General features: G+C 39.8%; 1 protein-coding gene across 3 annotated transcripts in view; it reads left to right on the top strand.

The window, feature by feature from the left end:
• Positions 1-14,520, top strand: part of ZC3H12B (zinc finger CCCH-type containing 12B) — a 549,765-nt gene that overhangs the window by 517,246 nt on the left and 17,999 nt on the right. For all 3 annotated transcript variants that reach the window (XM_032393861.1, XM_032393862.1, XM_032393860.1), the window contains one exon: positions 10,413-10,552. In XM_032393861.1, the coding sequence (XP_032249752.1) occupies positions 10,413-10,552 (140 nt within the window). The remainder of the gene's footprint in view (positions 1-10,412; positions 10,553-14,520) is intronic.

Here is a 14,520-nt window from a genome sequence, read left to right as displayed (position 1 = left end):
TGGAACAGATAGATAACCAGAAATGGAACCTCAACTCTATGGTCAACTAATCTTCAACAAAGCAGGAAAGAACAGCCAATGGAAAAAAGAAGAGTCTCTTCAATAAATGGTGCTGGGAATATTGGACAGCCACATGCAGAAGAATAAAACTGGACCACTCTCTTACCTACACCAAGATAAACTCAAAATGGATGAAAGACCTAAAGGGGAGACAGGAATCCATCAATATCCTAGAGGAGAAAAGAGGCAACAACCTCTTTGACCTCGGCCACAGCAACTTCTTGCTAGAAACCTCTCCAAAATCTAGGTAAAAAAAGCAAGATGAACTATTGGGACTTCATCAAGATAAAAAGCTTCTGCACAGCAAAGGAAATAGTCAACAAAACAAAAAGGAAACCTATGGAATGGGAGAAGATATTTGAAAATGACATACCTGATAAAGAGCGTGTATCCAAGGTTTATAAAGAACTTCTCAAACTCAACACCCAAAAAACAAATAATCCAGTCAAGAAATGGGCAGAAGTCATGAGCAGACATTTCTCCAAAGAAGACATAAATGGCCAACAGAGACATGAAAAAATGCTCCATATCTCTTGGCATCAGGGAAATACAAATCAAAACCACAATGAGATACCACCTTACACCAGTCAGAATGGCTAAAATTAACAAGATAGGAAACAAGAAATGTTGGTGAGGTGAGAAACGGGAACCCTCCTACACTGTTGGTGGGAATGCCAGCTGATACAGCCATTCTGGAAAACAGTAAGGAGGTTCCTCAAGAAGTTAAAAAATAGAGCTACCCTATGATCCAGCAATTGCACTACTGGGTATTTACCCCAAAGATACAGGTGTAGTGAAAGGACAGAGCACCTGCACCCCAATGTTCATAGCAGCAATGTCCATAATAGTCAAACTGTGGAAAGAGCCAAGATGTCCATCAGCAGATGAATGGATAAAGAAGTTGTGGTATATATATGCAATGTAATATTACTCAGCCATCAGAAAGGATGAACATTTACCCTTTGCATGGATGTGGATGAAACTGGAGGGTATTATGCTGAGTGAAATAAGTCAATCAGAGAAAGACAATTATCATATGTTTTCACTTATATGTGGAATACAGGAAATAGCCCAGAGGATCACATGGGAGGGAAGGGTAAACTGAATGGAAGTCATCAGAGAGGGAGAAAAACCATGAGAGACTCTTAACTATAGGAAACAAACTGAGGGTTCCTAGAGGGGATGTGGGTGGGGGGATGGGATAATTGGGTGATGCGTATTACAGAGGACACGTGATGTGATAAGCACTGGGTGTTATGCAGTGTTGAACACTTCATCTGAAACTAATGATGTACTATTATGTTGGCTAATTGAATTTAAATTTTAAAAAAAACTACAAATCTATTACATTTTCAGGTTGTGCCTTACTACCAGTGAGTTTGATTTGTTGATTCTAATTGTCTTCATTGGTATCAATTTTCATGTAAATGAAAGTCAAGTCTTAAAAGCTGGTATACATGGATAAGTAAATAAACAACCCCACACTGAGGAGGAGAGGAAGAAGAAGAAGGAGGAGGAGGAGGAGGAGGAGGAGGAGGAGGAGGAAAGAGGTTTAGGAATAGCACCAGTTTCTGCAATTCTGTGCCATCCCAGTCGCCTTGCCAGTTACTTTTGAAGCAAACCCTAATTAAAATGACTGAATCATTAATCAAAATGCTTTGCTAGACAGGCTCTGCAGAAGAATTTTAAATGCTCAGTGTAATACATCCCTGGTCCATTCCACTTCTTTTAAGCTTAGCAATTTTAAGGCACACCTGCTAGCCAGAATAAGGATAAATACCAGTGGACTTCCCACGTCGAGGTAATTCCTATCACATGGTTAATTTCTTGGAAATTTCTTCCCACCCTTATGTCTGGAGCCACAGCAGAATTTCTTATACTATTTAAATTTAATTTAATTTCACTTTAGAACAAGATTGGAAAGTTGCTTTCTGTCCAACACAGATACTTATGCTCTCTCTTTTTGTTTGCATTTTTATTTTTATTTATTTATTTTTAAAATTTTATTATGTTATATTAGTCACCATACAATACATCATTAGTTTTTGATGTAGTGATCCACGATCCATTGTTTTCGTATAACACCCAGTGCTCCATGCAGTACGTGCCCTCCTTAATACACATCACCAGGCTAACCAATCCCCCCTCCCCCCTCCCCTCTAAAATCCTTTTTGTTTCTCAGAGTCCAAAGTCTCTTATGGTTCATCTCTCCCTCCAATTCCCCCCCCCCATTTTTTTCTTCCTTCTCCTAATGTCCTCCATGCTATTCCTTATGTTCCACAAATAAGTGAAACCATATGATAATTGACTTTCTCTGCTTGACTTATTTCACTTAGCATAATCTCCTCCAGTCTCATCCATGTTGATGTAAAAGTTGGGTATTCATCCTTTCTGATGGCTGAGTAATATTCCATTGTATATATGGACCACATCTTCTTGATCCATTCATCTGTTGAAGGGCATCTCGGCTCTTTCCACAGTTAGGTTATTGCGGACATTGCTGCTATGAACATTGGGGTGCATATGGCCCTTCTTTTCACTACATCTGTGTCTTTGGGGTCAATACCCAGGAGTGCAATTGCTGGGTCATAAGGTAGCTCTATTTTTAAATTTTTGAGGAACCTCCACACTGTTTTCCAAAGTGGCTGTACCAACTTGCATTCCCACCAACAGTGTAAGAGGGTTCCCCTTTCTCCACAACCTCTCCAACATTTGTTGTTTCTTTCCCTGTACATTTTTGCCATTCTAACTGCTGTAAGGTGGTATCTCAATGTGGTTTTGATTTGAATTTCCCTGATGGCTAATGATGATGAACATTTTTTCATGTGTCTGTTAGCCATTTGTATGTCTTCTTCAGAGAAGTGTCTTTTCATATCTTCTGCCCACTTTTTGACTTGATTATTTGTTCTTTGGGTGTTGAGTATGAGAAGTTCTTTATAGATCTTGGATACTAGCCCTTTATCTGTAGTGTCATTTGCAAATATCTTCTCCCATTCTGTGGGTTGCCTCTTTGTTTTGTTGACTGTTTCCTTTGCTGTGCTGAAGCTTTTTATCTTGATGAAGGCTCAAAAGTTCATTTTTGCTTTTGTTCCACTAGGTTTTGGAGATGTATCTTGAAAGAAGTTGCTGTGGGCGATGTCAAAGAGGTTACTGCCTATGTTCTTCTATAGGATTTTGATGGATTCCTGTCTTGTATTGAGGTCTTTCATCCACTTTGAGTTTATCTTTGTGAATGGTGTTAGAGAATGGTCGAGTTTCATTCTTCTGCATGTGGCTGTCCAATTTTCCCAGCACCATTTATTGAAGAGACTGTCTTTTTTCCATTTCATGTTTTCCCCTGCTTTGTCAAAGATTATTTGACCATAGAGTTGAGGGTCCATATCTGGGTTCACTATTTTGTTCCATTGGTCTATATGTCTGTTTTTGTGCCAGTACCATGCTGTCTTGGTGATCACAGCTTTGTAATATAGCTTGAAATCGGGCAACGTGATGCCCCCAGCTTTGTTTTTCTTTGTCAACATTTCCTTGATGGTTCAGGGTCTTTTCTGATTCCATACAAATTTTAGGATTGTTTGTTCCAGCACTTTGAAAAATGTCATTGAAATTTTGATCGGGATGGCATTGAAGGTATAGATTGCTCTGGGTAGCATAGACATTTTAACAATGTTTATTCTTCCGATCCATGAGCATGGAATATTTTTCCATCTTTTTGTGTCTTCTTCAATTTCTTTCATGAATGTTCTGTAGTTCCTAGAGTATAGATCCTTTACCTCTTTGGTTAGGTTTATTCTGAGGTATCTTATGGTTTTTGGTGCTATTGTAAATGGAATCGTTTCTCTAATTTCTATTTCTACAGTTGCGTTGTTAGTGTATAAGAAATTCAAACACTTGGGAGCTAAAGACCACTCTGCTCAAGAATGTTTGGGTCAACCAGGAAATCAAAGAAGCAATTCATGGAAATCAATGAGAGTGAAAACACGTCGGTCCAAAACCTATAGGATCCGGCAAAGGCGGTCCTAAGGGGGAAATACATAGCCATCCAAGCCTCACTCAAAAAAATAGAAAAATCCCGAATTCACCAACTAACTCTACACCTTAAAGAACTAGAGAAAAAGCAACAAACGATGCCTAAGCCATGCATTGGAAGAGAAATAATTAAAATTAGAGCAGAAATCAATGAATTAGAAACCAGAAACACAGTAGATCAGATCAATGAAACTAGAAGTTGGTTCTTTGAAAGAATTAATAAGATTGTTTGCATTTTTAAAAAGGAGTAAGTTATTTTAGATATTATTAGGGTTAATATAACATTGTGATTTATTTGTTAGAAATACCTTTATAAAATTAACTCTGAAATGTTATCTTTTTTATTCATTAATTCTAACCTGGCCACAGGGTCCCTACTCCTTAATTCTGTAAAAAGTCTTCTAGCAAAAACAAAATAAAATCTTAAATTCAAAAAAGAATAAATAAATAAAAGTCTCTGCCTTCTTCTGTGTGGTAGAAAAACCAGTTATGTTTCTTGTTCCTGAGAGTAATGGTCTTATGAAGAAGAGGTCATATAATGCCCAGGGCCTGGCACTTAAGGGAGTGTCTCTGGTGTGTTGCATTTGCTCTGATGTTGTGTTTTGGCTCCTCTATCCTTCAGGCCAGTCGTCTACAGAGGCTTTCCTTGCCTGCAGTGGATAGTGTTTGGTCTTTGGCCAGAATGTGGTGAGTTTTAACTAGGTGTGCTCTTGTCTGCTTGTTAAATGAGAATGGATACTACTTTCCCTAGAACTGAATCCCTGCAAAACTCTCTGGTCAAGAGATGTGGTGTGGGCAGGGGCTTCTGTTGGTCCTCTGGGGAGGGGGTCTGATGTGCTGGACTGAGGCAAGATTGACTGAGAAGGGTGGTCCCCGCAGAGCACAGGAGTATGGAACTTGTGGTAGGTAAGTCAGGCAGTTTGTGTTGGCACTTCGCTGCTTCCCACAAGTGGCTCTGTGTTTATGGTGAGGGTTCAAGTGTGAGAAATGGCACCAGCCAACTCTGTTGTCCCTGGAGAGACATCTCTGAACGCTGCCTCTCAGGGAAGCACTCTGAGAAGAGTGAATAATCTCTCTACTGTGTGTCCCAGGTTTTTCGGATCACTTGCCTCCAGGTTTTTTGTCTGTCTTTTCACCAGGAGCAGTGCAGTGCCCTCCAGGCTCCCTCCCAGCCAATCGTGCTGACCTTCAAAACTCCAGGCTTTTTTTTTTTTTTTTTTAATTTAAATTCAATTATCCAAATCTCCAGTCTTTAGAGATGTGATGTGGGCAAGGTTTGTGCTGATCTTCTCGGGGAGGGGCTTGCCAAGTCTCACTGAGTTTTTCCACTCTTATTTCCAGTCTAGTGAGCATCTTTGCGATCATTAAATTCCTTATCAGTCATATTGCTTATCTCCATTTCATTTAGTTCTTTTTCTGAAGTTTTGTCTTATTCTTTCTTTTGAAGCATATTACTCTGTCTCCCCATTTTGCTTGACTTTCTGTGTTTGTTTTTATGGACTAAGCAGAACAGCTACTTCTTTTAAATGTGAAGGAATCTTCTTGTGTATGGTTGTCCCCTGTGTAGTATATGTGTGTTTAGTGACTTTTGCTGGTTAGCTGAAGCTGTGGCTGGTATGGGCTGGAGGTTCTGGGGTTCTCCACATTATAAACACCTTGGAAGGGCAGCTAAAGGTGAAGCGGGTGCAGCGGGTGCAGATCAGTACAGTCCCTGGGTTCTTCACGCATTGGGTGTCCTGGCAGGACAGCTAAGGTTAAAGTAGGTGTAAACTAAGGTGTCCCAGTGCTCTCCCCATCAATGGTGTCCTGGAGGTCTCCTGGAGCTGAGGTGAGCTGTGGGCTGAGTTCCCATGGCTCTCCATGCAGCAAGTACCCAGGCAGTACAGCTGAAGCTGAAGTGGGTGCAGGCTGGGAGATCCTGGGGCTTTCTGTGAAGAATGCAACCTGGAGAACAGCTGAAGCTTAAATGGGTGCAAGCCAGGGTGTCCTGGAATGGTCTGTGCAGAGGGTATACTGGTGGGGTGGCTGGCACTGAGGTGGTACAGAGGCCAGGAGGTCTCTGAGCTCTCTACACAGAGGATGTCCTGACAGGATAGCTGAAAGTAGAGTGGGTGCAAGCTGGGAGGACCTGGATCTCTTTGCACAGAAGGTATATTGTCAGGATAGCTGAAGCTGAAGTGGATATAATCTGGAGTGTTTCAGGACCCTCTGCACACAGGGTGCTGTGAAGGGGTGGCTGGAGCTGAGGCAAGGTACAGACCAGGAGGTCTTTGGGTACTTCACACAGAGGGAACCCTGGCAGGACAACTAAAGCTAAAGTGGGTACAGCCAGTGTATTCTCTGGAGTCTCCCACACAAAATGTGCTCTGGCAGGACAGTTGAAGCTGAAGGGGTTGTAAGCCAGATTGTCCTAGGGCTCTCCACACTGAGGGCGACCGGGAAGGACAGGGAAAGCTGAGTTGGGTGCAAGCTGGGGTGTCCCAAGGTGCTGAGTGCAGTGGGTGCCTTAACCAGGCAACTGGAGCAAAAGCCAATGTGGGTAGGAGTATCCCAGGGTTCTCTGAGCAGCACCTGGTGGGGTGGGTGAAATTGATGCAAGCATGGGCTGGAGTGTTCCTGGGGCTTGCCACTCAGAGGGCACCGTGGCAGCGGAGCTGAATCTGAAGCAGACATCACCCAGGAAGTTTCAGAGCATTCTGTCAAAAGGGTGACCTAGCAACCTGTCTGAAGCCAAAGTGATGTGGGCTTGGAGTGTTCTGGCGTGCGTTACACCTGTGGCCACCTGGGTGGGTTGGCTAGGGCTGATGTGGGCTGGGGGCCCAGAGCTCCTAATTAGGGTTTCCTGAGGCAGCAAGCCAACTATGGAAAGCAGACCCTGCTCTTACCTGTTCTGGAGGGGGAGGAGAGTAAACTCTGTCATTCTCCAGTCTTTCTGACTCAGAGAGCATTCTCTCAGCTCCTTTGGTCTTTTATTTTTTTTAAGATTTTTATTTATTTATTTGACAGAGAGAGACACAGTGAGAGAGGGAACACAAGCAAGGGGAGTCGGGGAGGGAGAAGCAGGCTTCCTGCAGAGCAGGGATCCCAATGCAGGGCTTGATCCCAGGACACTGGGATCACAACCTGAGCCGAAGGCAGACGCTTAATGACTGAGCCACCCAGGCACCCCTCCTTTGGCCTTTTAAACTGCACTGTTTTTTTGGTGTCCCAGAGCTACCAGGGCTGGTGTAGGCTTGTGGACCAAGGGATCACTGAGGCAGCAAACTGGCTATGCATCTAGATGCCGCTCCAGTTTGCACTTTCAAGGTGGAGAGGGAACTAAACCATGTTCTCCAGTTTTTCTGACCTGGAGCCCAGAGCTCTGCTGCCATTTGGCAGAGTTCTAGTGCTCTATCTTATATATGATAATTGCTTTTTTAAACCACAGTTTGTTTGTTTGTTTGTTTGTTTCTGTGCCCAAGGACAGAGGAATCTGTTCCTGGTACCTCAGTACTATCCCTTCTCACCGCTGTTTGCAGTGTCAGGGTTGGGAGTTCCCTTTGTTACCATGTCTTCATCTCTCTTTATCTTCTCTTTGGCCATTCTATCTTTTGTTGTGCAGAGGCTGTTCAGCCAGTCCTCAGGCCTTCTTCAAGATGATTGTTCTATAAATCAGTGTAATTTGGTATGTTCCATGGAGGGGGTGAGTTCAGGGTTTTTCCTATGTTGTCATCTTGGACCAGACACTATCTCTAGGAATCTACTCATTTCTTCTAGGTTGTTTAGTATGTTGGCATATAATTTTTCATAGTGAAAAATATTTTATTTATTTTTATTAAAGTACTGTTGACACACAATGTTACATTAGTTTCAGGTGTACAGCATAGTGACTGGACAACTCTATTCTCACCACAAGTGTAGTTACCATCTGTCTCCATACAATGCTATCACAATACCATTGACTATATTCCTTATGCTATGCCTTTCATACCCATGACTTATTTATTCCATAACTGGGAGCTTGTACTTTCCCCTTCCCTTCACCCATTTTGTCCACTCCCCCCTCTGGCAACCACCAGTTTGTTCTTGGTACTTATGGGTCTATTTCTGCTTTATTTGTTTTGCTTTTTAGATTCCACATATGAGTAAAATTATATAGTATTTGTCTTTCTCTGTCTGACTTATTTAGTAAAAAATATTTTTAAACAAAGAATTTGGCAACATAAAATATAAAGTTGGCATATCCAACAGCAAATATTACTCTTATGTTTATTTATGTTTATAGACTGTGTTTGGGAGGACACACTTTATAGCACTGCCAAGCCATGTGAAATGAAATCCCATCCCTTTCCTCCAAATTCCCCCTCTATTGGCAATTCTGATGACTTTCCTGAGTTTGTGTTATTCTCATACTTACCAGCACTATAGCAGTGGGAAAAATAACATCTGGGCATCTTTCCTACCTGCCTGTTTCATGCTGAGTTCATCTAGTATTAACTCTTTAAGATCCATAGGCTGGCCCAATTTACCCATTGTTCAACTTTTTAGAAGCAATCAGCATGGTAGCTGTTTCTAAGGCTATCTTGGAGTGTATTGGCAGTTAAATATATTTCCTTTTTTTTTTTTTTTTCCTTAGGTGCTTTGATTTTTAGTAATGTGGTATAATTGCTTTATGGCACTTAGTGGAGACTTAAACATGATTAACGTGTGTTTATGAGACTGACGCGCTGCCTACTGCGCTAAGGAGGCAGGTTAACGTGTGTTTAGAAATGTTAGAAAAACATTTAATATTTTTTTGTCATGTGCTTCAAGTGTGATTAAGACACCGGGAAGTCTTGCAGTATATGTATTAATGGGACCTCTGAGATTATGTATTAATTTACTCAAACGGAAACGGAACAACATAATTGGAGTAATTTCTGTTGTAGTTGAGTACTAGTGAGAAAGTGAGAAATCTAAAGAGAGAAACCCCATTATATTGTCTTAATTAGCTTTCTAGCAAAATAGTTCTTCTTTTCTGATCAATCTTGACAGGCAATATCCACTTTATTGTACTAGAATTGGTACATGTAATGTATGCCAATTTGTTTTACCATCCAAGCTGTTTAATAACTGTAATTTAGTGTGGTTTATATTTATGTTAGAATACCAAACTCCATGCTAAGAGATCAGAATTTTCACAGGCAAACTAGGCACAAATTTAGTACACTATTTGTGAGTTTTTAAGATGATGGCAATAAATATAACTTTTCCCAATTCATCTGTTAATTTTCCCTTTTCAAATTTTCAATCAAATTTCTGTTTGACTTTTTAAGGTTTTACAATGTTTACATCTACAAATAATTATGATAAATTGTCTTCTCTTTTTACATCATGTTCTAATTATAAAAGCAATACTTAATTTTTTTGAAGAAATTTTGGAATAAAGAAAATAAATCACTTAAAATCCTCTCACACAGAATAATTCTTTTTATTAATATTTTGATGTATCTATTTCCTAGTATTTTTTATAAATTTATATAGACTTTCTTCTACGAAATTGGGATTACATTATATATAGTCTGTATCCTTTTTTCCCTTTACAATTATATTGTGAGCATTCCCCGCATCTTAAAATTTTTAAGAATGTGATTTTTATTGGTACATTATATTTAATTAAATGTAATCACCATTTTTAGTCAGCATTTATGTATATTTTTTGCTGTCAATATCATTTTTTAAGCTTAATATATGTGCTTAAAATTTATCTCCAACTAATCCTCCTTATAAACTATCTAAACCTCTGGTGACACCTCTTCTTTTCTCATCTGTTGTGAATATCTGAATATTCTAAAATAAAGTGGTAGTAGATGTAGAGAGAGAAGAGAGAAAATTAAAGTAGTGGTAGGAAATAGCCATCAAGGTTGCTATAAGCTGGGATTTGTTATTAACCATCTGTGGCCTTAAAGAAAGGTGTAATAATAATGGCAATATTTATAATGATTGAATAAAAAAGAACTTCATTTTTTGTTATTAAAAATACATTTTTGGGCACCTGGGTGGCTCAGTTAGTTAAGCATCGGCCTTTGGCTCAGGTCATGATCCCAGGGTCCTGGGATCGAGCCCCACATTGGACTCCCTGCTAAGTGGGGAGCCTACTTCTCCCTCTCCTGCTCCCCCTGCTTGTGCTCTCTCTCTGTGTCAAATAAATAAATAAAATCTTTAAAAAAATAAAAATACATTTTTGACATTTTCGAGAAATAAAATGTCTATTGTTAATGTCTTGGTACTAAGAAAAAGCCTGTTTGGAGTATTTCTTTGCTACCTATTGTTGATCCTTTATCTTTTCATTCTCTATCTTCCTAAAGCCATGGGAATAAAGAAGAGTTCTCCTGCAGAGGAATACAACTTGCTGTGGATTGGTTTCTAGACAAAGGCCATAAAGATATTACTGTATTTGTGCCTGCATGGAGAAAAGAGCAATCCCGCCCTGATGCACCAATTACAGGTACTATTTAAAATAAGACATTTCTTCTCATCCAGAGGAAAAGCTAGCAAGATAGTTTAGGGAGAGGTTGATGGTCCCAACTTAGATAATTATTTTTCTAAGTTTATTAAGTATACTTAAAATGTCTTGTATTAAGTACATTTTTAAACATATTTTTCCTGATCCAAGTAAAACCATTATTGTGTTGTGGCATATGGCAGTTAAATTGAGACAACTTCAATTCAGCAAGGAATAAAGCAAACAGTTGAAAAAAAAAAAGGAGTGCTTTCTATTTGAACATAGATTTCAGACTAAAGGGGGATGAACCTGGTTATGAGTGTGACTGAGTTTTCCAAAAGACTAAAGAAACCATCATAGAAAATGATCACATTCTGTACCAGAGAAGTGATTGTGAGATTTGCAAATTATAGGGTAAAATATATAGAGAGAAAACTCCCATGGCAGTCAGAGCCAACTTATTCATGAAGCACAGCAGGCCCAGTGCCCAGGGCTATGATACTTTTAGGGTCCTACAAAGATGTTTTAATTTGAAGTACAGGCAAGATGGCAGAGTAGGAGGACCTAAGCTCACCCCGTCCCATGTTTGCAACTAGATATCACTCACATCCATGTCAATAAACAAGAGTGATATGAAGACTGGCAGAACAAACTCCATAACTAAATGTAGAGAAGCCACATCAGAGGGTTAGGAAGGGCAGAAATGATAGTTTAGTCTGGAGCAGCCAGCAAGAGGGAGGGAACTATGGTTGCAGAGAGGGGAAATCACCATAAAGCCAACACAGGGAAAACAAATCCCCATAATGTCTGGCTTTGAATATCAGAGGGGCTGAATTCTGTGAGTTTGAATAACCAACAGGACTTAGAGTCTGAAGCTTTAAAAGTCCACTGACTCAGCCAGCAATGGGTGAGCTGGGAGGGCAAGTGATAGCTGGGTCTCCACCCCTAAAGAGACAACAGCCCAAGGATGGGCAACATAGAAGCAACACCTTACAAAACAGGAGGAAGATCTGTTTATACTGATTTTGGAACATGTTGAGGGACTTCTCTGGGAACAAAGGAGCTGACAGTCACCATTTTCATTGCCCACCCCCCAGCATAAACAGAACCACCTGCAGGAGGCTGTACTGCAAAGACACTTGTTACCTAACCTCCTAGCAGTGTGCCCTGCCCAGGAGTTCTCCTGAGGACTTGTCTATCCCAAGTCTTCTGGCCTTGGCCCTAGGCTTAGTGCAAATTTTGTTAATGCCACAGGTGCCCCACCAAGCCAGCCATGTGCACATACATCTTGTGCCCCAATCACCACACTCAGTACCCAATTGCTGCACACGCAGATGCCACACACCTCTGGCCACTGCCACAGTTGTGCGCTGCAATCCTGGCTGTCATCACACTTTGAGGAATTTGCCTAGGACTAGCAGCTAAGTACAGGTTTTGCTAATGTCACATATGCCCTGCCCACATGCCACCAGCCACCTCCACTTTCAGCCTCTGATTGCACAGACAGCACGTGCTCCTTGCTACCACTTCAGCCACATGCCTAGCTCCTGGCCACTGTCACTAACATGTGCTGTGCCTGTGGCCACAAATGCACTTTGGGGGATCTGACCTAGGACTAGTGACTCACTGAAAATTTTGCTAACGCTGCCACCCATCCCTGAACCCTCCTACAGTCTCATCCCCTCAGGGCTGGCTTACCTGGGTCTCACTAACACCACAAAGAGCAAACACAGCCCACAACAGGCAGACAATCAGTGCAGAAGCCTAGACTGAAAGGGAAAGTTACTTAAACACAATAGCCAGATGCAAGCAATACACACAGGAAAATCCCATGAAGTACCAGGTTCTGGTGAATAGGGGATACTGCCATGCAGGTCACTACAGGACCTCCTCTTTATAAAACCACCACTTTCAGGAGCAGAGAGCATAGCTGACTTTTCTAACACATAGAAACAGACACAGAGAGGTAGACAAAATGAGGAGACAGACAAATTTGTCCCAAATGAAAGAACAGGAGAAAATCACAGCAGAATTAAGCAAAACAGAAATAAGTAGTATGCCTGATAGAGAATTGAAAGTAATGATCATAAAAATGTGCACTGGACTTGACACTACAGTGGACAAACTTCAGTGAGACCCTTAACAAAGAGATTAAAAAAAAAAAGAACCAATCAGAGATGAAAAACTCAATAAATGAGATTAAAAATGTAATATTTGGAATAAACAGTAGGATACAAGAAGCAGAGGAATGTATTAGTGACCTGGAGTTTAGAGTAATGGAAAGCGATTAAACTGAACATATGAGAGACAAATAAATACTGCATAATGAGAATAGACTTAGAAAACTCAGTGACTCCATCAAGCATAGTAACATTTGCATTTTTGGGGTCCCAGAAGGAGAAGAGAGAAAAATGTGGACAGAAAATTTATTTAAAGAAATAATAACTGAAAACATCCCTAATCTGGGAAATTCCAGATGCAGGAGACACAGAGAAACCTGAGCAAAATCAACAAAAGCAGATCCACACCAAGACATATTGTAATTAGAATGGCAAAATGCAGTGATAAAGAAAAAAATTTAAAGCAACAAGACAAAAGAGTTATATATAAGAGAAGCCCCATAAGTCTATCAGTGGATTTTTCAGCAGAAACTTTGCAAGCCACTAGAGAGTGGCACGATATATTCAAATTGCTGAACAGGAAACATCTGCAGCCAAGGATACTCCACCCAGTGAAACTATCATTCAGAATAGGAGAGATAAAGAGTTTCCCAGACAAATAAAAACTAAAGGAGTTCATGACCACTAAACCAGCCTTGCAAGAAATATTAAAAGGGACACTTTGAGTACAAAGGAAAGACCAAAGGTAACAATATGAAAGTAAGAAACACAAAAGAAGTAAAAATAATTATTTCTATAAAAAAATCAGTCAAGGAACTCACAAAATAAATTATGACAACATATACCTAAAATGTTGGGAGGAGAGGAGTGAAGAATGGTTTCAAACTTAAATGACCATCAACTTAATACAGACTGTTATATACAGAAGATATTATATACAAATGTAATGGTAAGCACAAATCAAAAACGACTAATAGATATGCAAAGAATAAAGAGAAAGAAAACCAAATGTATCATTAAAGAAAACAAACAATGAAAGAGAACAAGAGAAGAAAGGATCACAGAAAAACATCAGATACAACCACAGAACACATAACAAAATGGCAATAAATACGTATCTATCAATAATTACTTTGAATGTAAATGGGATAAATGTTCCAATTAAAAGACATAGAGTGTCAGAATGTATAAAAAGAAAAAAAAAACAAGACCCATCTATATGCTACTTGCTTGAAACTCATTTTAGACCTAAAGACACCTGAAGATTGAAAGTGAAGGGATTGAGAAACATCTATCATGCAAAAGGATGTGAAAAAAAGCTGGAGTAGCAATACTTATATCATACAAAACAGATTTTAAAAACAAAGACAGTAAGGAGACAAAAAAGGACACTATATGATAATAAAGGGGACAATCAATCAAGAAGACATAACAGTTGTAAATATTTAAGTACCCAACATGGGAGAAACTAAATACATAAAATAGTTAATAATAAACAGGAACTAATCAACAGTAATACAATAAAAGTAGGAGACTTTAACACTCCACTTACATCAACAGGAAGATCAACAAATAAGAAAATCAACCAGGAAACAATGGTTTTGATGACACATTGGGCCAGGTGGATTTAACATATATAGTTAGGACATTCCATCCTAAAACAGCAGAACATACATTCTTCTCAGGTGCACACGGAACATTTTTCAGAATAGATCACATATTAGGCCGCAAAACAAGTCTCAGCAATTCAAAAAGATCAAAATCATACCATGCATCTTTTCTCACCACAACGCTATGAAACTAGAAATCAACCAAAAGAAAAAAAAATCTGAAAAGAACACAAATGCATGG

This window comes from Phoca vitulina, unplaced genomic scaffold (genome assembly GCF_004348235.1).
Source record: "Phoca vitulina isolate PV1807 unplaced genomic scaffold, GSC_HSeal_1.0 scaffold77, whole genome shotgun sequence".
In the NCBI taxonomy this organism is placed as follows: Eukaryota; Metazoa; Chordata; class Mammalia; order Carnivora; family Phocidae; genus Phoca; species Phoca vitulina.
This window is presented reverse-complemented; position numbering and strand designations above follow the sequence as displayed.